This window comes from Sciurus carolinensis, chromosome 3 (genome assembly GCF_902686445.1).
Source record: "Sciurus carolinensis chromosome 3, mSciCar1.2, whole genome shotgun sequence".
Classification (NCBI taxonomy): Eukaryota; Metazoa; Chordata; class Mammalia; order Rodentia; family Sciuridae; genus Sciurus; species Sciurus carolinensis.
In genome coordinates this window covers 14,505,727-14,532,576 of record NC_062215.1, presented here as the reverse complement: position 1 = coordinate 14,532,576, position 26,850 = coordinate 14,505,727, and the positions used below count along the sequence as shown (strand labels likewise).

At 40.7% G+C, this 26,850-nt stretch overlaps 1 protein-coding gene across 2 annotated transcripts in view; it reads right to left on the bottom strand.

The window, feature by feature from the left end:
• The window catches only part of Ern1 (endoplasmic reticulum to nucleus signaling 1), a 78,328-nt gene that overhangs the window by 46,030 nt on the left and 5,448 nt on the right, over positions 1-26,850 (bottom strand). For both annotated transcript variants that reach the window (XM_047544857.1, XM_047544856.1), the window contains exon 2: positions 4,685-4,805. In XM_047544857.1, the coding sequence (XP_047400813.1) occupies positions 4,685-4,805 (121 nt within the window). The remainder of the gene's footprint in view (positions 1-4,684; positions 4,806-26,850) is intronic.

Below are 26,850 nucleotides of genomic sequence, written 5' to 3'. Positions count from 1 at the left end.
AAAGAGTAGGGTTACTAAAAAATAACCAGTAATTTGATGGAGATTTGAGTGTCAAAAACCAGTATCAACTAGTATTTTATGGTGACTACAAGATGCTTTAAACTAGCCCTGGAAATACGAGAGTCCCTTCAATTCAACCAGGTCAAAGCAAGCTTTGTAAAAGCTAATCTGAAACAAAACAAGACAACACCATTCTCAGTTTGTGTTTGGTCTAAAATCGCAGAAATGAAACATACTCAACCTTGTTCATTGGAGAAATTTCAGAGACAGGTGGAATATTGCTACAGTTACAAAATCACACAAAATTGGGCTAAGATCACTCCTAAAGTAAAAAGTCACAATTCCCATTAGTTCCAGAGACCAAATAAGATTAATTTTCCTACTAGGTATAATTTGCCACTATGGAACAAGAAACCTCCATTTCTGGGAAGAGCAATACACATTGGGTTGAAGAACAAAAGCACCTGGCCAAAACCACTGTGGAAAGGGGCAGAGGGTAGGCTCAACAAACTTATAGTTTGTGGGTTCCTAAAAAAAGTAAACCGTGAGGAAACCACTAAATGGAGTCACAGATTTGTATTCTGAAGAACCCCAGTTGATGAGTCAAAGACATCTGTTTGCATCAGCGAGTCTCTTCCACTCCCACTGCTGAGACTCAGGCCCACAGCAGTATCCTCCCTTGCCTGGTCGGCACGGTAGACTCCTGACTGGTCTACCCACTTCTTTCTGGCCCTCTCTTCAGTCTTAAGGCTCCTGCTGATCCTATAAAGTCAGGTACTTTAGTTTCAGTCTGCTCCAGCTGCCTAAAAAAACCAGACACTGAGGACCTTAAACAAAATGTATTCCTCCCAGTTGCGGAGGTTGGGAAGTCTGAGGTCAGAGTGCCAGCATGATTGGGTTCTGGTGAGGGCTCTCCTCCTGGCTTGCAGACAGCTGTCTTCTCACTGTCTCCTCATATGGCAGAGCGGCCAACCTCTGATCTCTCCTCCTCTTGTCATAGAGACAATCCTATCATAGGGCCTCACCCTCACAATAATCGCCTGAAGTCCACACCTCCAAATACTATTACACTGAGGGTTAAAGATTCGTATGTGACAGCGGCTCAGGAGGCTGAGGCAGGAGGACTAAAACCAGCCAGTCTCTAAATAAAATATTTTTAAAAGGGCTGGGAATGTGTCTCAGTAGTTAAGCATCCCTAGGTTCAATTCCTAGTACCAAAAAAAAAAAAAAAAAAAAAAAAGATTCAATATGTGAATTTTGTGGGGAATGAACATATGGACGTTTGGTCTGTAACAACAAGACATGTCACCCCTCTGCTCATATTCCTCCAATGGCTGAAAAAAAAAAAGATGTTGAACAGGCTCTATACTAGTGGTCTTCATGGAAAGGGCACGGTCCATTTGGGAGTGCTTAGGAAATCTGTAAGGGCCTTTTCTGATGGCCACATGACACAGGCCCTAAGTGTGGGGACCAGGGAGGCTAGGTAGTCCTGCATAATCCAAGACTGAGCTGAATCTGCACACTGTTCTCGTGTTCTGCCAGACACTCACATGGGCCAAAAACCTTTACTAATTACTTAAGCCTGCAATCTGCTTTACATATAAGCACAAAAGTAATTTTGGCATGATTTCATATATGAAATTTTCTCGGATGGTAACTATTATATGCCAGTAAGACTATATTTCCTTGTATGAAACATTGCCAAGAAGTTTCCAGCTGGGAGAGCCAGTCTCCATAGGTATGGGTCAGCCTTGCTGCTTTAGATCCACCTGCATTAACAGACACAGCATTCTCTAACAGGCAGACCAGTAGTGCAGACCTGAGTATTTATATGCTAAATTCTGCATATGTGATTAAAAATTACTTTTCTAATATTTCAGTTTTGGATTACCAATTGGGTAATACATTCCTTTGTGAAACTGTGTATAGGTAGGTCCCTGTCTATAAAATTTGTTTCAGGATAATCAAGGGGGTCCCTTTAAAAAAATTATATGAAGAAGAACTAGGCCGCTCCTTTCCTGACTGGCCCCATAACCTCTCAGCCTGGCCCATCTCCTACTCCACTGCAGCCACACTGACTTTCAGTGCTCCTCAGCCGAGGACACTCCTGCCCCTAGCTGCTATGCCTTCCCACTAAATGATGCCCTAGCCCCCTTGAGGACTTGCTTAAAAGACACCTTCCCAGTGGGGTCGTCCCTGTTTGAAACTGCTGTCCTCGCACCCGCCCAACGAGGCACTACCCATTCTGCTTCTCTGCTTTGTCTTTCTCCACAGTTCTTTTCACCATGAGTTTCTTTCCTATCTGTTTCCCTGCTAGAATAAAAACTTTGAGCAAAGGAGAGTTTTCTTTTGTTATTGTTATTTTATTTTATGTTTTGCCTGTTTTGTTTCCTTACTGCATCCTTAGGAACTATAATAGCATCTGGATACCTTCATAATCCATGTACATGTTAATGATTTAGAAATGCTAGTTTAAAAACTTTTACTTATAACTCCCAAATTAAAATTAAATTGCCAACTCAGATTATCAATACATTACCATCTTTAATCTTTGTAGAGAAATAAGAATTGAGGCTCCTGGCATCAAGGTCAATTGAACTTAACTTTAAAAAGCCAGCTTATTCTTAGTAAAGCAATGAGTCCTAAACGTAATGAATACGACTTGAAACTATTAGATCTTAACAGGATTCCTCTAAGTGTCCTTTAGCTCCTCTCCTACTCCCCCACCTAATCAGTTGCTGAATTCTACCTCTCGTCCTTCCCAACCCATCTCTTCCCCCTGCCCCTTTTCAGGTCACCTTCCTGTCTCTAGCCAACCTCTACACACTGCTGCTGGATTCATCTGAAAGGAGAGCATCGGCTGAGTCATCTGCTTAAGTGTATTAAGTTTTCAGCTTCCTGTTGAATCACTAGGCTTGAGACACCCTGCGACCCTCCTGCCTTCTACCTTTAATGTGTCCCTAACGTCCTGCTGCATGGGGCCTGTCCCTGGACCCCAAACCTGCAGCCTCCTGTGCTCTTTCCAAGGCCTCTCTCCCGGCTGACACTCATCTTAGCCTCCACAGCTCACCTCCAACACCACAGTTTCACACTGCCTCTCCTGCAGCAAATGGTGCGGGCTCACAGCACATTATCAGTACCTCTCTTGCACACTTAAGAACCCGGCTCTGAGTGGAAGTCCTTCGAACTTGTCTTTTCTCCCCATCAGACCACTGTGTGCTTTGAGGACAAGGTTTCTGTTTTTCATCTTTGTGTCCATACAGATCTCTCCCAGTTTAGGTTCTCTAAATACATGTTAAATGGAGTAAAAAAGAGGCAAGTTCTTTCAGCTCTAAGTTAAAAGAGAGAATAGATTAATCTGAATGTGTGACTAAGTAACAGACAACACAGTTTTGCTTGACACAGATGAAGCTACTTAAAGACTTGGAGAAGATCAACTTAAAACTACATGTGCAGAGTAGAGCAGAGCAGAAGGAAGCAGCCTGGGGAAAGGAGCCCTGCCTGGAAACACTGAAACTGAGACAGGGGTCCTAACATGCAATAGCCAACATGTTTCTCCTAACCCCCTTGTGACTTGCTGATTTTCACCTCTATACAAAATAGGAAATTCTGAAATTTAAAGATTTCTGCTTTCATTTTAATACATTACAAGTCTCAACCACGAAGGACATAACAGTACAGATGACATTCTTGAAACCCAAAATGGAAAGTCATCATTACAGTCTTCTTGTGATCATCACTCCTGAGACAGCCGGTTCTTTTAGTGGCTTAAAGTTCTTGCTGATACAATCAGAGCCCAACCAGGTAAGGCAGGATGCCTGTGATACCCAGGATGGACACAAGGTTTGCTACTGAATTGACAAGATGATGTGACATTTTGACATATGCTAATATTTTTTCATCTAGACTACTATTTCAGAAGCTTTCTTCAACAAAGAAAAACTACTGGATGTGCTCATGAAACTAATGAGCACAAAGTAGTGCCAAAAAAACACGCTGGTGAGACAAACTATGGCCAAATGAGAATTATTATTAGACAAGCAGAAATGACACTGAAAGTTCCAAATTCTGAGATTTGCATGGTTTTTATCTGGGAAGATTACCTTGGAAATCAAATACAATTAATTTCCCAGCTGTAGGGCTCCACTCTGCTAACTAGCATCAGGAAGATAAGATCATAAGATAGACAAGTAAGAGGTTAAACAAAAAAACAAGCCCAGTCTTTTGTTCCCCTCACCACAACAATCCAATAAAGTGGTTAGCTTGGATGAATGTCAAATCTTACAGCCTGACTATAAAAACAAATGAGTAATTTGAGGAGCTGAGAAGACATTTTTTTGTAATTATGATTACAAGATTCTAATCATCAGGACCTGACATATCTAATGCAGCATAAAGACCAACTAGCCAGAGTTATTAATAGAAAAACCTAGAGCTATTTAAAGTCTGTACAGAAGCAAAGAAGCAAAAAGATAAGACCCGCTTCTTCAACTGATTCACTTAGTGGATAATCACAATTCAGGCTACAGACACGGTTTGAGCAGAACTCATTCCCTCTCTTTATCCCATTCTCTTTTCTTATTTTATTAAATAACATATAACCGTTTTCTCTTTCTTTGGAATATGTTTACTTGGAAGCAGCAAAGCAGAAGTCCAAGTTGCCCAAGAGCCAAATCCAAATTACCTTCTTTTAAAGTCCATTTGATGGAGCCTGTCCTCTTGCTGACAGCATGCAAACTCCCATCCAGCGTTGACACGAACAACAAGGTTTCAGGCAGTGTCACTGTGCTGGTGTTTCCAAAAATCTGCAATGGGATGTAAAGATGCTCCACGTCAATATGCTTCTTCACCTTGGGCATGTACAATCACAGACCCCCGCCCCAAGTTATCCTTCATAAAATCCTCCATCTCAAAGATGGAAAAACTGAGGCGGGAAGGGCCTGTGATCCCATCAAGTGCACATGTCTGCACAAGAGGTGAGTCAGGACTGGGACCAGGTCACTTATTCTTTCTCACTGTCAATCCTACCTGCAGAGAAAAAGGTTTATGACCTAACATGACAAGGATAAGAATTCTGAAAACCATCTGCTGGCAGCACCCACTGACATGGAGAGGGACGGTAAGCTCAGCCTTCTGACTTCCTTCTCTCAGGTCTATCTGCCTATTTTACACTCTAAAACCTGGGCATCTCATAAGACTCCATGATAAAAAAATAAATACACACACACACACACACACACAAACACACACACACATATACTTGTGAATAAAAGTGTGACTTCAAACTGTTACTAACAATCAAAATACAACTAGAATGTACCTTTTCTGCTCAATGAAAAATACAAAAACATTTTAAAGAAAATATCCAAAGTCTATGAAATTATCTTTCTGATCCACTGCTGGTCATAAGGAAAATTACAAATTAGTACATAATCTTTTTTTTTTTTCTGTCCCCGCCCCATCTGAGGGTCCAGGGATACGAACCATGGTTCTTGCGCATGCTAGGTGAGTGCTCTCCAAGAGGAGCTATCTCTTCAGTTCAGTATATAATCTTTCTAGAAAACAAAAGTATTCTTATTTCTGAATCCTGTAATTCTATTTCTAGAAACAAATAATTTCAGATATGGAAAAGTTCTGGGTACAATGATACATATTACATCCTATTTACAGACAACAACAACAAAATCCCAGAAAGAACAAAATTTCTAATATCTAAAAGACTAAAATAAATTCGGATACATACACTGAATAAAATGTTACATAAGCATTAACACAAGATTTTGAAAAATGCTTATATATTATCCAGTGAAAAATACAGAATCCAAAGTGTGATGGACACAGTGGTTATAATTATACCAGACAGATTTTTGTCTGCCTGTCCCCTGGTTTTGCTAGGAACTGGCCCCTCACCCATGATGTCCACAGAAGCAGTTGTGTGCACATGCTTGGGTACGCAATAGCTAGCAAGGTTTCCTAGGAAAGTCCCTATTAGATAGGGACCCACTCAGCAATGCAACCCTTGTAATGAGATTTTTCCTTCCTTTGTGACTATACTATTCCACAAATTAGCTGGTTCCTGTATGGGGTGTCTTGAATTAAAAACAGGACAAAGCAATTTGTTTATACTGCAACCATTTGAATTTTGTCATAGATACTATTTTTAAAAAATACTTTAGTTGCAGATGGACACAATATCTTTATTTATTTATTTATTTATTTATTTTTACGTGGTGCTGAGGATCAAACCAAGTGCCTCGCACATGCAAGGCAAGCACTCTACCACTGAGCTACAGCCACAGTCCCATAAATGCTATTTTTAAAAGATAGGAGTATGGCTGACTTTTAGCATTAAACACAAAAGTTCTGGTGGGTTACTTGTGTATGAGAGCCTGACCCCAGAATGCCTGGTCACCCTCATTAAGAACCCAGACGACGCCTAGTTAATCCCTTAAAAGTTTAGGCCCTGATGGCACTCTACAGATCAGGCTGAGTTGGTGGGTCAAACACTCCAGTCCTTGAAGTCTTTTTCCCTGGGGCAGACCCACTAATGAAGGGGAGGTAGGGTGTTAGGGCTGCTGCACGAACCTTGCTCCTTCCACCTCTTAGGAGTGACTGGAGGGGGAAGGTTCAGTCCTTTGCTCAGTCCAGGGCTAGGCCCACTCCCTGGAGGAGGAGGAACAATAGCGAACTTTACTGCTGCTTGCTGGGTCCATTCTCTGTGCAAGGTCTCCGCCTGAGGAAGGAGAGTCTGCTTTTAATTCTACCTGTGGAACCAGGAAACTAGTCTCAGAGCTAGAATGGATAGGAAAACAGGAATCTCAAAGGTGATGTCTGCTCTATCTGAGGATCCAAAGGACACTATGTTAGGAATGGTTAAAATTACTTTAGCTCAGAAGGTGATAAGCCACATCTGGACCTGACATGAGAAAGCTGCATGGTCCAGAGCACCAGGCCCTGTGACAAACCACTGGGGGCTGTTGCTAAATTAGACAGGGCTATCTCTCAGAGAAGAGAAGAGTTTGCAGCTTACTGTAGGGTGTCCAGATCAGCTTATTGGGAGCAGTTCCAAGACTGAATAAATGAAAAGGTAGATGTAAGCATACCTACGGGTTAAGTGTGGACACTTCCACGTACTGGTCAACTAGTGACCACAGGAATAACCATTTGTATAACAAGTCTTGGAATTCACATAAGAATTGAGTTGGAAAAAAAAAAAAAAAAAGAATTGAGTTGGATTCTCCGGGTGGCTGAAGTAGGAAGAAAGAAAACTTGGGAGAACATGTTCTCTGCCATGTGGTAAAAGCTGGATGAGGGGAAGAGAAACAAAAGGAAGCCTAAGGAGAAACATGGCTCACAGACTGAGACAGAACACCTGACTTCCACCATTCTTCCCTGGGACTCAGACATCACAGTCCTTAAGAGTAATTTCCCTCTTTGCTTAAGCTTGTTGGAATCAGGCTTCTGTCACCTGCAACTGAAATAGTCCATGCCCCCAACACTCCTGTTTTTAAAAATACAAACAGAAAAAAAGATAAAGAAAAAATATTGCAAAATTACAGCAATAGTGTTTTTTCTTCTGTATTTTCTGACTTTTCAATAATATGAGGCCATTTGCAATGAACCTTTCAAGAAGCGAAAAGGAGATAGATAAGTTAGGAGATGAGAGAAAAGCTGGAACTTGAGGAGCTGCAGCGAGCACCTGAGTTCCAGATGAAGTGCTTTCCATCTCAGGACATTAGGCAACTCAATCACCTTTGACCATCAATACCAACCAGAAAGGGACAAAAACTTGGAAACACAGAAGTCTCCTAATCAGATTGTGTACATCTAAGAACAAGAATTTGTTGCTGCTATTTAAACCTGCAGTGTAACAATAATGACCTAAATGTTCCCAAATATATCTTTTCACATAATTAATGTTTAAAAGGGCTGATATTCTCTAAAACATATCAATGCTCTTTTGCTATCAGGGTGGAGACAAAAACCATCTGCCTTGTCTGAGCATAATAAAAACCACAGGAAGAATAACTGTCTATGGTCGACTGGTGAAACAAAATATAACACTAATCACACAACTAATGTGGCCTTCTAAAAGTCTCAAAAACGCAAGGCTTTGAGAAAAGTCGAATTTAGCAAATGAGAGCTCAGAGAGTAAATCACAACATCCACAGTGAACTCACAACTGGCAGGTTCTTCTCTTTTAAAGTTTTCAACATTTCAAAGCAGAATGCCTGAGGAGCCACTCTCAAGAGTGTCATACTCTCCAAAGGTAAGAAAAAATTACACATTTTCTGGCTCTTCCCCCCACAGCATTTTCTGAAGAATGGAAATGTCTGCCTTCAAATATAGTTGCTATAACTAAAGAATTAAATATGCTCCTAGGTGCCTTTTGCCATACTGAACACAACTGAGAACTACTTGTACCTGAACATTGAAAAACACTGCTTCATGATAATGAACTTGTCCATTACCTTTGCCCAGCCGGTTCAGTCTTCAGTGCTCCCTTTTCTCTAGCATCAGGCCCTACGGCTATACACGCTAGTTTCCAGAGAGCCTGAAAATAGAAAGAAAAGGCCAATTCTACAGATCTGTTTTGCACTGACTATCTGGAATACGACTTGTGTTTAAAAGTAGTAGAATATATACACCTGGCTTTGGCAATGACTTTCAGGAAGTAATCAATAGTATGAGAATGGTAGTGGCAGGTAGTCTAATCTACCCTAAAACTAAACATCCATTAGTTAATTGGTCCCCAGACATCGGCCTCTGTTTATATAGTCCTTCTCATACAGGGTGACTGGAGATCATTCTGGAAGTGCTGAGCCTGAGGACTGTGAAGTCTGGCTACTGGAGGCAGAGGATGCTGGGGAAATAGCTATTAGTAAAACAAGCAGATTTCATTTAATGGGTCTGAATGACAGGCGGGTCCTTACTACAGCCCTACATAGCAAGAATTTCAACAAGCCCCCCGCCACCCCACATAAAAAAAAGTAAGGCCCAACATTCTGATTATAAAGCAAGCCTTCCCCAAAGTCCAGCAGCTTCATGAGGCACACCTCCTCTGTACCACAGAAGTGGAAGTAATTCTCTACTGCCAATGCAGAGATAAGTAAAAGGTAAGTCACCAAAAATTTAATTTTTCTCAATATTCTGAACTCAGTTCATTTTTAGTTCCTTTTGCATTAATTAACTATTTTATGCTTCAATTAAGAAAGAATATTTTCTAAAATGCCCTCTAAGCCAGGTACAGTGGTGCATCCCTGTAATCCCAACTACTCAGGAGGCTGGGGCAGGAGGATTGCAAGTTCAAGGCTAGCCTCAGCAACTTAGTGAGACACTGTATCAAAAGAAGAAATAAAAAGGGTTGGGGATGTGATTTAGTGGTAGAGTGCCCCTAAATTCAATCCCCAGAACCAAAAAAAAAAAAAGCCCTCTGAAATAACTTCATTTAGAAAAAAAATTATGAACCCAAGGGGCAGGTAAGTGTTTAAACAGCACAAAAACAAATTAAATAGCCTCTAACAAAAACCTACCAATTTCTAAGCAATATCTGGGACCAGTCAGAAGAAAGTGGCTCACCAGTGGCTGGAGAACAGCCAGCAAAGAACCCATTGGCTTGGCTTTGGAGGTCATGTCTATTACTAAAGTTGCCACTCCTGGCCCTCAGCAATGAGCACAGCAGGAGGCACTCAGCAAGCTCCTCCAAGATTCAGAACACAGGACTGCTCAGACTTTCTCATCAGGGTTTCAGAAATGCTGCATTTTCCAAAGAAATAAAATTCAAAAATTGCAGACACATTTCAAAAACAAGCTTCTAGGTTAGGTGACTACCTAATAACAAAGTTCAGAAATAAGGTTAATACGATGGTCTCAAGGTCAGTGGGAAGATGCAGTTCCATGCACACATGTGCCTCATACCTGGAGTTTTACAAAGCGATCTACTCTTGATGAGGATTGTAATCTCTGTCCCATTTACAAAACTGGAGCATAATAACAGAACTGAAATCTCTGTTCCACTTACAAAACACCCTCAAAAAAAGACATACATACATACCTGCAGAAGCCCCACCACTGTCCTCAGGCAACAATACCAAACGATCAAGTCTAAAGTCCATCTCTAAGAGTTAAATTCATATGGCACTATCATGGTGCTGGTTTAGTAGGATGAGTAGGGTTAAAATAAATTATTTTTTTCTATGAATCTTCTTCCCTTCCCACTTCCATCCCCATATACTACAGTATTTATGAAATTAGAATATAATGCTGGGCTTGGTGGCACAGCCTGTAATACCAGCGGCTCAGGAGGCTGAGGCAGGAGAATCAAGAGTTCAAAGCCAGCCTCAACAAAAGTGAGGCGTTAAGCAACTGAGTGAGACCCTGTCTCTATAAAACACAAAATAGGTCTGAGATGTGGCTCAGTGACCAAATGCCCCTGAGTTCAATCCCCGGTACTCCCACAAAAAGAATATAATAATCTGGTTAATAACATTTTTTTTTCCTTTTAGGAATATCATATCAACTGCTAGGATTTGTTCAGAGGCTGATTTTCCCCTGTGTATTGTATTTGTGCTGTTGTTAATAAATATTCCTGTTATATTGCATTATCCTAACTTTAATTTTATTTATTTAAAGTTAGGAAAATCATTCCTTCTAATGAAAAATACCAATAGTTGTATAATGCTAGCAAGGATATTGACATGTGTTTTCAACGGAATATAAGTATATATTATTATGTGTACCTAGATTCCTGGAATCTACACCCTGCCATCAACAACCAGGCCGCCTTCTGCAGTGAAGGGGCTCCTTGCCAGGACTCAAATCTACCGGATGGCTGGTCTCAGAGGTAAAGCAAAGGCAAATTGACTTAAGGGTTCACTTGGGGTAGCTAGTCAATACACATCACAGCATTACAGGTTAGTCTTGAAACAGGCAAGTGGGGGAAGGATTACAAAATAAAGACTTCCAAGGTATTTTCATTTTGTACACAGTTAGGACACATGAAATCTTGAGAACAATTAAAGCTGCATGTTGCCAAATGCAGAATAATAAATTTCAAGTGAATTAGAATGTGCTAAAGAATCAGAGCTTATAATTATTAACTCTATCAATAAAGCTTGGGCTGGGGTTGTGGGTCATGGAAGAGCAGTGTGAGGTACTGGGTTTGATTCTCAGCACCACATATAAATAAATAAAATAAAGATCCATTGACAACTAAAAAAATATTTAAAAAAAATAAAGCTCGAAAGTGGGAAAGGTATTCTCCAAAGGGGGCCATGCCTAAACCAAACGACCTACGAGTGAAGACAAGACTGCGAGTGCCCACCTGTAGATGCAGTAAGGGTGGACGGTTCTGATGGAGAACAAAGCAGAAGTTGGAAACATGTAGCAGCAAATAGACTAGATTGTTCAGCTAGCTCTAACTGGTTGAAAGCCACAGAATGGATCAGCTGATTTTAAGAAAGATACTTTCTGATGTGCCATAACAGGATATCATTTCTGCAAGCCTTCTTCAAAAAAATTAATATGCATACAAAACTTGTGCAGTAGTATCAATCCAGTAGGAAGTACCTCAAAACAGTATTCTATAACAAAGACTCTTGGCAGGCATTACATGACATTTTAAAAAAGGAATATCTGTGTCTACCATTCTATTTGCAACAATATTGTCTACTTCAGACTATAAACTCAAATCCAGACTATCAGTGATTCTGGTTGCTCTACACAGTATCCAGCAGAGTACTGTCATTCTAATGCCATCTGATCACATGGTAGTAGACTGTGTCCGGTGAGGGCCAAAAAACCATTAAGAATTCACCAAAGCACCAGATGAAATCACCACCAATGAGTGCATAGACCCATTACATGCAGCTCTCTCAATGGTAAAGAAAGCCCACAAGGCCCACAGGTGTAAACTCTCAGCAAAAGGCCTACCTTTGAAGGTATCTTTTTTTTTTTTCCCTCCTACTTGGTGAAGTGGCTCACTATGTTGCCCAGACTGGTCTTTAACTCTAGGGCACAAGTGATTCTCCTGCCTCTGCCTCTCAAGGGCTGGGACTACAGGTGCGTGCCATAGAGCTTGGTTTTAAGGTATTTTAAGTAAAGGTCTGATTAGACAGATATAAAATTTTTAAAATTCTAATCCAACCCTGGTCCCCAAACCCCATCTCATTTATACATCTGACTCAAAAGTAAAATACTCATCTCTACATATGGAGAGTTCTATAAAGCCACCTGCACACAGTGACATAGAAATCTCACTGATTTCAGTCTCCTGTCTACTGAAATGGTATAAAGACTCAGATCAGAAAAAAAAAAAAAAAAAAGGCATTGGTGATAGTAAGAGACTCTTCTACTTTGTCTGTTTTAAGGATTTCAGACCACTCCTAAATCATTCCAAATTCTGTTATACTTTGTTTACCTGTGTTCAGGTCAGCAATAATCCATCAACCATGCAGTTCCTTCTAACCAGTCTATTGGCGGTTGTCTCCTGATACTACGTCAATAAAGGTAACCATGACATTTGCTTTGGATGGGAGTCAAGTGTCTATCTGGGATGCAGTAAAGGGCAAGGCCTAATGAACAGTGCCATGCGGTTTCTAAACTAAGCAGCAGAGAGAGTTAAACTAGTATTTGTGGCAATTCTGGGGTGTGATGTAATTAACCACTACCAAGACAGTTAGAATTCTTCAGTTCAGCCACTCCTCCTCTTTAATGGAACTGATAAAAGGTACTTCATAAGCCTACTTTATTTCTGAGCACACAGGTATGATAATTTCACAACAGGTGAATGTATTTCCCCCCAGACTGGTTTTAGGGCCCTAGGCTAAATGTCTAAGTTCAGTGAATTGCAGTTTTGTCTTCATGGTCCCCCTGCCACCATGGGAGGATAAAAGACATCTGGGCAAGAAAGGTGCTCCAGGAAACCACACCAGGGTCATGGAAAACCCTGTTCTTATGGTGGTATCAAATCCTTAAGGTTCCCAAGGATCCTTGGGATGCTGGTCCAATTCCTGCGTTTATAGATATGAAAACTAAAACCCAAGGTGATGTAACCATTTAGTGGCTGAGCTTAGAATACACGTATTGTCACTATTTTTTGTTGTCTTCACTAAAGGGAAATATCTGCAACTTAGATCTAGTTACATTTGAGAAACCTATTAGGCTCACTTACTTTGATGGAAAAGCATCCTAACAAGCTTAACTAATAAATTCATAAAGCCATCACCAACTTATAAAAAGCCAAACTTGATCCATTTTAGGATGGAGTCTCATGTGTAGTTAAAATTGTTTTTGAGACGTCCTCATGTGATATAATCAATGCACAATATATAAAGGCATAGAAATGTTACAGTGAACCCCATTAATCTGTACAATTAATGTGTTTAAAAATTACATGAAGTAGATAATATTCATACTTACAAAGCAGAAGGAGAAGTTGTTGTCCTCATATGGAAACCCAAGGGAAAATCTCAATTAGATATCAAAATATTCAGTCCTGATAACAGCAATCAATCTGAAACTGTCAATTTTGCTCTTTATATTTTGGCTACAGATTTCTTTGGGGAGTGGAAATGGAGTGGGTCAAGTAGAAAGTGGATAAGTACTCTAGTTAAATAAAAATTACATACAAACAACTGTATTTATGGCATAATTGCCACCTACACTTGCCAAATGTTGCCAAACTTCATATGTTAAATATCAGGAAATACTCCTCTAGTAAAGATACCTGGCCAGATTGACCTCCCCAGCCAAAACCTCCACTGTTTGAAGTACTTAGGATTACCCACTTCTCTACCAACCAAGTCCACCATACTCCCTTCTTCATAAGTCCATGTGGTTCCACACAACACAGATCAAACAGCAGCCTGTTTACTGCTTCTGGAGTATATAATTTCCAAGATGAAAAGGGTTGAAGAGATTGCCTTACCAAACCTCTCATTTCACAAGAGGGGAAATCAAGGCCCGAGAGGCGAAGTGACTTGCCCAAGGCACCACAGACAGTTAACGTAGGCACAGGGCTGGCTCAAGGTCTCTGCCTCCCCATCTGGTCTTTTACCCACTGCACCACACTGTAATTTCACTACTTTAAATCATGGTTCTCTGTAAATTATAAGTGTAAATTATTTCAAGCCTGAAGCTCCCCTTTGAATACTACTAGAGTAGATGAAGATCGGCACTCTGCTCTGATATGAGGGTTGGATCTTTTAGATGAGACCAAAATGTAATCTGTAGATTCTCTAAAGACATCCAATATACCAAACAACACTGCAAATTATACAGGGCGTGGTCTTAAAAAATTATCTAGATGAAAATTCCTCAGATCCCACTATAGATCTAAGTGGGTGGGAATAACACCACAAAAAGTCAGAGGTCACAAGTCTTAACCACCATTAAAAAATTCCTACAATACATACCCATCTAGCCCACTTCTTTAAAATTTTTAGAATTTTATTTTTTGGCATAAAAGTTATATATGCTTATAGTGCACAACTGATGTTTTCTTGTTTTGCAGTACTGTGGATTAAACCTGGGAGCCTTCTACCTCTGAGTATATCTCTAATCCTTAGTTTTTAAATCTTATTTTGAGACAGGATCTCACTAAGTTGCTGAGGCTGCCTAAACTTGTGATCCTCCTGTCTCAGTCTCCCAAGTAACTAGGATTACAGATATGTGCCGCTACACCCAGCAATGCAGGCCTTTTTTTTTTTTTTTTTTTTGGTACTGGGGATTGAACTCAGGGGCTCATACATGCTAAGTACAAGGATGTAGGCAGAACTACATCCTCAGCCCAACATGATGTTTCAATGTGTATATTACCTCACATATTTATCTTTGTGTGTATATGTGGTGAGAACATTTAAAATCTACTCTCAGCAATTTTCAAGTATGTAATAGATTGTTATTAACTATAGTCACCATGTTGTAAAATAGATATCCTGACCGGCCCAGTTCTAATGATCTAAAAAGATGCTCTGTGATGAAGACGATGATGCAGCCACTGACAGGTGTTAACACCTCTGTGACAACATCAGCGCTAAGGAAATGCACTGATTAGCATGAAAGGTAAGGACCACACAACGTAAGCTATGACTGCTTCACTTAGAAGGAATAAGATGCTCACAAAAAAGGAAGGATACTTAGACAGTGACTTTTCCATGCGAAAAAAAATCTTAAGTCATCAGATTTCTGTAACTTCAGCACATATTCCTGTTTTCTAGACTCATCGAAGAGGCAGTCTTTCTATAATTCTCACATATTTGGACAGAGACAGGAAAGCATAAGAAACTGCTTGGAAGACTGTGTTGGTACAACTAAACCCAGAGCTGTGGCTTGCAAATGGAGGACTCTGAGAAGCAGGCACAAAGCAAGAACTGCCAAGAGGGAACACTGCTTCTTTCTCCAGCTTATCAAGTGGTTAGCAGGAAACAGAAGCAGGAGAGAATTACCAACAAGGAGATAGCAAACCTCTGGGTTTAAGGAAGAGGACTTTCTATACGTCAAAGCACAAAACTTCTTTCTGAAAAAAGGAAAAATGGCTCTCAGGCCAGGAATGGGGAGGGGACATGTTTTATAGGACATACTCCTATCAATAGGCTCAAATTTCCCAGGAATCTCTATCCTTAATGTCACCATCCTGGTCAGGTTCTGTCTATTCTGGAGGTCATCCAATCTTACTGCCAACTTCTGAGTCCAGAAAGTAGATTCATGGGCATGTGGACCATGGGACAAGGTGGCTAAGCTTCCAAATTCATTTTTTCTTTTGAAAACTGAGGAATAGCAACATCTCCCTAAATGCTAAGGAAGCAAAATAAACATTAAGAATTTCAAAAGCAAAAGTTATATAAATAGTAAGGAAGCTCACTTAATAAAAGAATTGGTGGTAGCCAAAGATATCACCAGAAAATAAACAAAACTCAAAAACCTGATCATCCACTCTGTCTCAAAACTCGATTGCTTCTTATCCCTTATCCTCATGGGTAACAGTATATAGATAGTGCTGACAAAGACAAGAGAGAATGATCAAGGAAAGGTTGAAAGAGTTTGCTTTGGGTGTTTAAGAAGGAAGACTAATTGCTGAAAAGATTTTCACCAAACATCACTACATTTTAATTTCTGGAATTGTATGTTAATCATTTGAAAACTTTTATGTGGCATATCATTTTCTGATGACATTGAACAATTTGACAAGTATTTGTTAAGTTCAATATAGTGCCTGGATATGGTTTTTAAAAGACATATTCTAGAGCCAGATCACCTTGGGCAGTTACTGACTGACTCATTTATGCCCTGGTTTTCTCATCCATACAATGGGGATAATAATAAAATCTACTTATAAGGGTTGCTGGGAGATTTAAATGAGTTCATATAGCCTTAGAACAGTGCCTAGAAATACAGTGGGTGCCACATCAGTGAGTTATTATTATCAATCATAATTATTACTGTGTGAGACCCCACAATCTATCATAGTAAATGAGATCTGATTCCTGCCCTCACGGAGTTTATTGTCTAACAAGGGACCACCAAAGTCAAGTAATCATGGGAATAACCAATTGCTCTAAGTGGTTGGAAAGAGACACAGAGGGAACCGTGAGTGTATAACAGAGGACCATCTGGTTTTGTGATGTGTTTGGTGGACGGGGGTCGGGGGGCTACAGTGCCAAAGGTTTTCTTGAAGGAGTAACATGTGAGTTAAAATCTACAGGAAAAGGGAAAGGAAAGGAAGAATTCCCCAAGCAGAGGGAACAGCTTGTGCAAAGACCCTGAAATTGAAGATAATTTATTGTTTTTCAGGACAAAAGGGACCAGTGTGGCTGGAGAAAGAAAGCAGAAGGGGTAACAGATAAGGTGGGGCTGGGGGAGCAGGGGTACACCAACACAAGGGTACACTAACACAGTGGGCCACCCAAACCAGAATTCCCTTTACATGACTGATTTGTTACCTATGTGGCCCACAGAGAGAGCAGGAAGGTGTGTGGATCTGTAGGGAAAATCTCAGCTCCACTAAGGTGAGGCCTTACATCAACCATACAATCTATGTGCACAGTCTAGCTGAGTCTTCCATACTTTAATTTAATATTAATTTTAGACTAATACTGCTTCACTGGCTTATAGCTGAATATTAGGGTAACACACCAAAACTTGATGGAAATGTTTTAAACGCAGCCTTCGGGACAACCCTGACACAAGCATCTTGTCTGAAGGTCTGGCCAATCATCTGATAGAGGATCAGAAAGCACCTTCTGAAAGCCAAAGTGTTAAACCTACCTCTCCTCTCTTCTTTTTGTTTTTGTATGGGAATTGAACCCAGGAGTGCTTAACTACTGAGCCACATCCCCAGCCCTTTTTATTTTTTATTTGGAGACAGGCTCTCACTAAGTTGTTTAGGGCCTCGCTGAGTTGCTGAGGCTGGCTTTGAACTTGCAATCTATCCTGTTGCCTCAGCCTGAGTTGATGGTATTACAGGCAGGCACCACCATGCTCAGCTCTTTCCTCTTCTCAATCTCCACAGTACACATGGTTAGTTCAGGGTTATTTCAGTAGGTAGAAATCTTGGGGATGCTAACCTCATAGGATGAGGTTGTCACTGAATCATGGTCTCACATTACTCAAGCAGGTAGGTAAGGACTTGAAGAACTCATCAATCTCGCCCAGGCACTCCCTGCTTCGCCTGTCTTCCTGTTGGCTGACTCTGGTTTCTAACTCTTACTTGCTAGTTCACTTATTTCACCCTCACCCCAGACTCTCTATTCTATCCTACATATATAAAGAAGGGTCCTGTTATGTAGAAGGCACTGAACACCAAGGCCTACACAACCCCTGCCTTCAGGGAGCTGACCACTTAGGAGAGGAATTGTGGAAGGCAAGGAAAAAGACTTTAAGTTCTTGATGTTTCCTGCCAGCTGACTTGGCAGCATCCCTAAGCCCTGCCTGGGGCAATCCCTAAGCTTCTGAGCAACACTACCATGCTTGGCCAAGTCATCTTACTTTTCAGCCTAGCCTATGTCCACATGACTCTGAAATCTGTTGATTATCTCCTTAAAACTCCAAGTTTAAAAAAACCAAAGTTCCTCCAATTATCCCCCAAGAACTTGGCACATGCTTAATAGATTTTTTTGGGGGGATGAAGCTGAAAGAAGGTGAAGTGGGGTACACAGGTGTGTGTTCTGGTTTGGGCTCTGGGCTAGTCATTAGATTTCTCCAGGTAACCATTTCCAGTTCTATGAAGGAAGAAGACAGAGTTGGATGAAACCTTTTAGTCCTGAAGCACAATTCTGACCTACCTGGCCTTCATCTCTCTTCAGGCTTTGCTGTAGATTCTTCTAGCCCAAACCAATCAAAACATGCCCAAAACCCACCAAGATAGTTTAGAAGTCTTGATGCCTCTGAACATAGTCATTCCCAATCCTGATCTTGCAACATCCTGGTGTCTCCACTTATCTCAAAATATTGCAACACTAGATACTAGTAATAATCTGATTCACTGTAAGGTTCAGGGTGGGTAAAACAAATAACACAGAAATCAGCTAATGTACGTAGAACCAGAAGGCTGACTCCTAGCTACACATACATGCTACAGACTCTAAATCCACCATCACACACACAAAAAGGAAGACCTCTATTCTTCTCCAAGCCACAGATCAGATAAATAACTGAACTTTACCAGGCACCAAAAACCCCAAGACTTCCAAGTACTGAAACATTAGATCAAGATGACTTAGGTTTTGTTTCAGAAGCAACTGTGGCTTGGTTCCCAGTTAGTTGAGTACCAAAAACTACAGATAAACTTCTTCTTAATCTCTACGTGTAAAGGAACTGTTTTCTTCTTTTCAAAACCAGACCAGGGCAAGTGGAAAATGAACCCTAACAGAATGATAGGATAAAATCACTGGATTGTTCAGAGCAAGTAGTACATTTGTGATCAGAGATTCCCTAAATCTGGCCTTTCAATTTTCATACAGTATTTCAGTTTATCTGGAGATGATACAAATACTTCTATAATGGAAAAAATTTAATTTTATTTGCTGTAAAATACACACACACACTTGCATTTGGGAGAGGAGCCATCATAAAAATCAAAGGATTGCTGGCTCTGTTCCCTGAGTTTAGGAGCATTCTGAGGTTTCCCTGACAGAATTTTAAACTTTTTCTTATCAAATTATAAAATTGGACAATGGTCACACTCAATGCCTCATATTTGTTCAGGATTTCTGAACATACCTGTGAATTGTCAACACCAGTCCTCTAGAAGATTAGAGGAGAAACAAACTAGAGTACAGTCCTGCAAGCTGACCCCGACGCTAAGGGCCATGATGCTCCCTGGAGTGCAGGGGGCTTTATCTGCAGCAGCACAGTGGTCAGCGCTGCAGGCCCACACCTCTGCTGAGGCCTGCAGGACAGGGGGGCTGCATCTGACGGAACAGCACAATTGTGGCAACTTGCCAGGCCCCATCTCTCTTGCTCTGCTTTATGTTTTCTGCCTGCTCCAGCCACAGAATTTTCTTACATTCTTTGTAATTTATATATTCACTATGTTATTATTTCTTGCCTGTCTCTACCAAGTAGATACAAGGTCCATGAGGGCTGGGGGCGACAATGTTTTAGTTCATTAATGTACCAGTGATTGGCACATAATGTGTGTTATGGTTTAGATAGGAGGTGTTCTCCAAAAGCTCATGTGTGAGAAAATGCAATTATTTTCAGAGGTGAAATGATAAGATTAGGCGAGGTATAACCTAATTGATGAATTAAACCACTGATATAGATAAACTGCGTGGTAACTGCAGGCAGGTAGGGTGTGGCTAGAAGAAGTTAGGTCACTAGGGATATGTCTTCGGGGTTTATATTTTGCACTTGGTGAGTGAAGTGCTCTGTCTGTTTCCTGGCTGTCCTGTCCTGAGTTGCTTTCATCCACCACACCCTTCCGCCATGATGTTCTGCCTCATCTTGGGCCCAGAGCCATCAACCTCTGAAACTGTGAGCCAAAAAATTTTTTCTTCCTCTATTTCTCTCTCTCTATTTCTCTCTCTCTATTTCTTTCTCTCTCTCTCTCTCTCTCTCTCTCTCTCTCTCTCTCTCTGGTACCAGGGCTTGAACCCAGGGGTGCTTAACCACTGCACCACATCCCCAGCACTTTTTACTTTTTATTTTGACTCAGGGTCTCACTAAATTGCTTAGAGCTTTGCTAAGTTCCTGGGGCTGGCTTTGAACTTACCATCCTCCTGCCTCAGCCTCAGCTAGGACTACAGGCATGCCCCACCATGTCCGGCTGTCCATGTTATTTTTGTCAGGTCTTCTGGTCAAAGTAGCGCAAAGCTAACTAAACAATGGACTTTTAAAAATCAGTGAGTTTGTGCCCAACCAGGGACAACAAAGACAAAAAAAATCAGTGAGTAAATAAATGGACTAACATAGATTAAAGAGAAGTTCACCACATTCAGGAGTGTGGAATCAGAGGTCAAAACAAAGCAGCCCTCCCATCTTCCATTTCCTTAGGTGAGAATACAACACTGGGCCAAAGAGAAGGTGGCCGGCAACTGTTCACTTTAACGTAAGTGGTGTTTCTAATTTAAGAAGACATTTGGAAATAAGCCCACCAAAGAGATTTTTTCTGGTTCCATTGCCTTGCTTCACACACGAGGCAGGGGTAGTTCATTTGCCCAACGTCTCACAGCTAGCTAGTAGAGAACCCTCCCCTCTGACTCCCCATCACTGGAAGAATACATTGTCATTGTGTGGGTCAAAACGTTTATGGAAACAAATGACTGCCTACTTTCTAAAACGGCTAAACAGTCAACGATGCCACTCTATCCACTGAGGGAGTGAAGGACTGGAACTGCTGGCTGGGGCTTCTATTTGAAGCATTAATAATTGCCTGCATTTATGTACATACAATGTGTTATTTTGATACATATATACAATATAAAATGATCAGCGCAAGGTAACTGGCATATCCATCATCTTAAATATTATTTCTTTGTGTTAAGAACACAGTCACCCTACCATACGCTACAGAACTCTTTTCTCCAGTCTAACTATATTTTTGTACCTAATCACCTACCACTATTCCCCTCATTCCCCCTGCTCTTCCCAGGTTCTGATAACCACAATTTTACTCTCTATTTCTATTAGATCAATTTCTTTAGCTTTCACACGTGAATGAGAACATGGGATATCTGTCTTTCTGTGCCTGGCTTATTTCATTTAACACAAACACCCTCCAGTTCCATCCTTGTTGTTGTTGCAAATGACAGAGTTTCATTCTTCTTCCTGACTGAATAATATTCCATTGTGTATATATACCACATTTTCTTTATCGGTACATATGTAGTTCGACACCTAGGTTTGATTCCATATCTTGGCTATTGTGAATAGTGCTGCAGTAAACATGGGAGTGCAGCTGTGTCTTTGGCATACTAATTTCTAGGAAAGTTCTTTTTTGTTCAGATGCTTCCTACTTGTGCTTTAACTGTCTAACTTACTCCTTCCATGAATTCCTTTTGTCCACTCCCCAAGCCATTTCACTCTTGCTACAGAGGCTCTTTTAAAACCACAAGGATGACTTTACCTGTCAGGGTACTGTGACAGAACCTGTTTTGATTCTCAGTCTCTTCATATATGGAAAAGGCAGAAATAATAAATAAGCATAAGTGTTTTGGGTAACTTTTAATAAACCTCTAAACCTTGCGTAATTCAATAACTAAGTATACTTTAATATAAGGCTGGCATCAATTAAAGAAAAAATGCTTCTAAAAAGCACTACCTGCTCTTTAGAAGTTGAATAATACAGTACAAAAGAAAAAACATAATACTAGATTCTCTATTTCTTTTTTTTTTCTTTCTTTTTTTTTTTTTTGCAGTGCTGGGGACTGAACTCAGGAACTTGTGCTTGCAATGCAAGCACTCTACCAACTGAGCTATCTCCCCAGCCCTTTCTCTATTTCTTATTCACCACCAACTAGCAAAATCTTCCAATCCTAGCCTCCCTATAAAATGAGCCAACGCTGCCTCTGCTTTGTCCAGTGCTCTGATATTATTAAGCACACATAGATGCACTGCTTTGCCCAGGATTAAGGCACAGGGTTTACTTGAAGGCTTCAACCTGGTTGCACCTTTGAGTCACTTGGGATTTAAAACTAAGCCAGGATCCACTTCCTTTGATTCTGATTTCCTTCACTTAGGATGATTTGGGCGTAGGGTTTTTAAAAGCTTCCCAGGTGACTAATTTGAGTCAGGGCTGGGAAGCATTACTTCAAGTAACATGGCCTAGGTACAGCTGTGGCCTTCTATGCAGATGTTTCTCTCACACCTATAGGCCCCCACGAGTCACGGGTCATTGACTTTAAGAGGAAAGAGATCTGATTGACCATAGTCAACAAACTCCTCTGACTCAACCAGAGACCAATGACAATGTCAGGTTCTGGTGAGCTGACAGCACAGTTTGTTCAGAAAATGTATGAAAAAATTTGGTTTCCATGACAAACATTCCCAAGGCCTGCATAAATGATTATTTCCCCATCTGAAACAGAAGGGGAAAAATAATCTACTGGAAAATGAGATGGTTTTGAATTATAATTATAAATTAGTCTATTAACTAAGGAAACCATGTTTAACACATAAGAGGATGACCCTGGATCAAGGTTCATTTTTTAACAGTGAAACATCTTGCCAAATGAAAAATGAAACAGACATGGAATAATAACAAACCATTTATCTAATGGGGTTTGGAAATGAAAAAATTGATTTCATTACTGGTATGAATCAAGAGGGTATCACTTGGGTTGTGTCCACCCAAGCAAGACTCCTGGAAGCCTCACTAATGCTGTAGAAACATACACTACTTATGAGACCCCGTTAAAGAACACAGAATACAGCCGGGAGGGGTAGCACACACCTGTAATCCCAGCAACCTGAGGAGGCTGAGAATTGGAAGTTTGAGGCTAGGCTGGGCAACTTAACAAGTCTCAAAATAAAAAATAAAAGATGGGGGGTAGAGTTCAGTGGTACAGTGCCCCTGAATGCAACCCCTAGTTCTGGGAAAAAAAACAAAAAACCAAATATGACTACAAACAATTAAAACAGCATCTACCCCTATCCTCCCCTGAAAAATCCACAACTTGTTTGATGATAAAACAGTCCCTTATTTTATTGGTCATAATGAGTCCCAAAGAGGAATTCAATATTTGCTGAGTCCCCCCATAGAGGGGCTGGCCAACACGCCAGGCTAAATGCGACAGGGGATAAACAGAGAAGCAAGGCAGGTCCCTCTTCTCTCTAGCACAGACCAGCAAGATCAGTCAGGCACGCGCGCACGCACACACACACACACACACACACACACACTCCTCTCCAGGGCACACTTCTGGTCCCCTCCTCCCTGCCTCGGGAAGCTAAGCTGAGCCCCTCCTCTGGGGTCCAGCGATCACATGGCCATAGTCATCGTGATTCTCTCTCTTGTCACCCCAGGTCTGCTTCTGGTGTCAGAACTGCTTAGCATGTGGGGGCTTCTGCAAAGGAGAATGCCCAGAACCAGCCTGATGATCAGAAATTCCATCTTTTCAGGATTTCTTGGTGAAGGCTGTGACTGAACTAGAAAAGAACAACTTTGGTTAAAGGCTTCTAAGACATGAACTTTCAGTTTTGCTATTTCAGACATATTACTGGGTGCGATGTTACTGAAAAACACACACCTGCTTGGATATTATTAGACCCCCCAAATGGAAAAAAAAAAAAATAGCTTAAGCTGTGAACTGGGTTTAGTGGCCTCTTAATCTCCAGTCTCTCCAGAGCTGGCTCCGGAACAGTGAAGATGGTCCGTCTCCCTCGTGGAGCTTCTCAGGTAAAGCAGCATTTCTTTTCAAAGCTGCATCTTTGCACCACTGCAACAAGCAGTAGGAAGCTGTGACTTGCGGCAGGAATAAGCTCTGAGTGCCTTCCAGAAGTCTACAAGTAGCCTCCTTGGGGGCTAGCCTCCTTCTCTAGCCCCCAAGCTCAGGGCAACCCGCGGCGCCTGCTCCTCAGGCTGCAACGGGGGAGCTGGGCCGATTTGTCCTAACGAATGCACCAGAACCTGAGCTCTGCAGGGGCTGCTCTCTGGGGGGAGGCAGGGGAATTCGGTTCAAAGTTTGGTTCTGCCATTCACGTATGACCCTGGGCAGGTCACCAGCCCTCTCTGGCCTTGGCTTCCTCATATGTTTGCTCTAGATAGAGTTTCAACTTGGGAGGGAGGGTCATGGCCGAGAGGAGGTGGTATGTGCCCCAAACTCCACTCTCCACGGCTCTAATATGCACGCACACGTGTGCATATGTAAAATATATTTTAAAATATCTAAAAATTCCATTTTCACTCAACTTAAAATCCACAGTACTAAAAGAAAACAGCATAGCCCTCATTGTCATTAAGGGGTATGTGTCGCAGTCCTTGTGTGCACCTTGAGACGCACTGGACCAGACAGCTGAGACCCCCATCTAGCAGTCTAATATATTCTGACTTCAGTGCACCAGAGAGGCTATCGGTTTACTCACATATGCTACTATTTCCGCAATTTTTTTTAGAAACTCCCTGCAAAGGATATACTTTTGAATCCCCTGCTCAGTTGAGGATGAATTTCATTTGAACAAACAAGTAAAAATCAAATCCAAGTGTCCTCAATACATTGTGTGATCAAACTAATAAAAAAATTGCAGTGTGACTCATGTAAAAATTGTATTAAGCAAAGACTGGAAGGAATTGGGAAATGTTTTAAGTTGTGTAAGAATAATGGGCTTAAGAATAAATATATGATTTTTTAAGGTTACTTTCTGTTTTAAAGTTGAATTATTAAGTGGGTTAGATAAATTATTAAATGATACAATTCAGGGCTGGGGTTGTGGCTCAGTGGTGGAGCGCTTGCCTAGCATGTGTGAAGCACTGGGTTCAATCCTCAGCACCACATAAAAATAAATAAATAAAGGTATTGTGTCCATCTACAACTGAAAATATTTTTTTAATTCAACATTTTAAAAAGATGATTTGTATAAAATGTAAGTTGACCCCAAAGGAGTGATTATTTTGAAAGTGACACATTGGTTTGGATGAATAAATTCAGGTATGTTTGTGGGAAAAGCAAAACAAACAAGAAACAACAAAAGGGATGACTGTCATCAAATGGCACTTTAATCTTCCTAGGAAAAACAGCTGTATAGACAAGCCACATGCTTTAAGAAGAGCAGCCTCCAAAGGAACAATCAATACATCAACTCTTGATTTGTAAACAGTCTCGAGGCAAAACTTTCAATGGCTTCATAACACAGCATACAAAGAATTTTATCTGTAGGAGACAGGCTGCCCTCAAAACCAAAGTAACAGAATTACTTCAAAATACTTCAGGGTGCTTATGGGGGGCCACATCTGTTAGAAAGCGATTAGTTTCAGATTCTGAAACCACTGCAGACCAAAGGATGTTGTAGACAAGCTATTTAACACACCAGGACAAAAAATTTTCTCAACAGCTCTTAGGTATGTAGGACGTCATCCAGAGATTGCCATGGTCACCTTTACCTTTAAAACACAAACAAAATCTAGCCAGGCACAGTGGCCCCAAATGTGATCCCAGCTACTTGGGAAGCTAAGGCAGAAAGATGAATAAATGAATGAATGAATAAATAATTAAACAGTAGGTGATGTAGCTCAGGGGTAGAGTGCTTGTCTAGCATGCTCGAGCCCCTGTGTTCCATCCCCAGTACCATGCATACACGCATATAAAATTTACAAACAAAATCTAAAAATTCCATTTTCATTCAACTTAAAATCTATAGTGCTAAAAGAAAAAAGCTTACCTTTACTTATTATTTTTATTTTTATTTTTTTGTACTGAGAATTGAGCCCAGAGGCATTTAACCACTAAACAACATCCCCAGCTCTTTTTTGTATTTTATTTAGAGACAAAGTCTCACTGATTGCTTAGGCCCTGCTAAGTTGTTCAGGCTGGCTTTGAATTCACGATCCTTCTGCCCCAACCTCCCAAGCCACTTTGATTACAGGCATGAGTCACTCAAACTGGCTAAGAGCTTACTTTTCAAATGGCTATCATACTGGATGTGATGGCACACGCTGGGAGTCCCAGAGATTACTGTCTCAAAATTAAAATTAATTAATAAATAGGGTTAGGAATATAGCTTAGTGATAAAGTGCAACTGGGTTTAATTCTGAGTACCACAAAAAATAATAATAAAAATAAATAAATTAGCTATCATAAAACCAATTTGAGATAAGTTTTTTGCTTTTTAAAACATCCAACATTCCTTGGGTGTTTCCAGGGGACTGTAAAACAGTACAAACAGCAAATTTCACCTCAAGGAATTCATTCAAAGCAAATAATTAAGTAGTTAATATACATTCAAGAGTTTAGCAACAAGGAGGTTTGTCACATTGTTTATAGTTCTAAAACTGAAAGAGTCTCAATATCTAAATGGTTGAACAGTCAAATTATGGTCCATCCATTCAGAGAAATTCTATGCAGTTAATAAGAATGATGTTGCAGAGTTAGTTATGGACAAAGAAAGATCTATTTCAGCTTGGGGAAGACAAAATTATCTCTGTAGACGTGTGCACAGAAAAAACTCTCTGGAAGCAAACATATTAAGATGTTAGTAAGTTAGCCATCAGGTAAGTGCAAATCAAAACCATAATGAGCTGGGTGCAGTGGCACAGGCCTATTATACTAGCTACTCTGGAAGCTGGGGTAGGAGGAATTTGAGTTTGAGGCCAGCCTGGGCAACTTAGCAAGACTGTGTCACATGACAAAAAAAGAAAAGGGCTGGGAATGTAGCTCAGTGGTAGAATGCTTCTGGGTTCAATTCCCAGTACTGGTA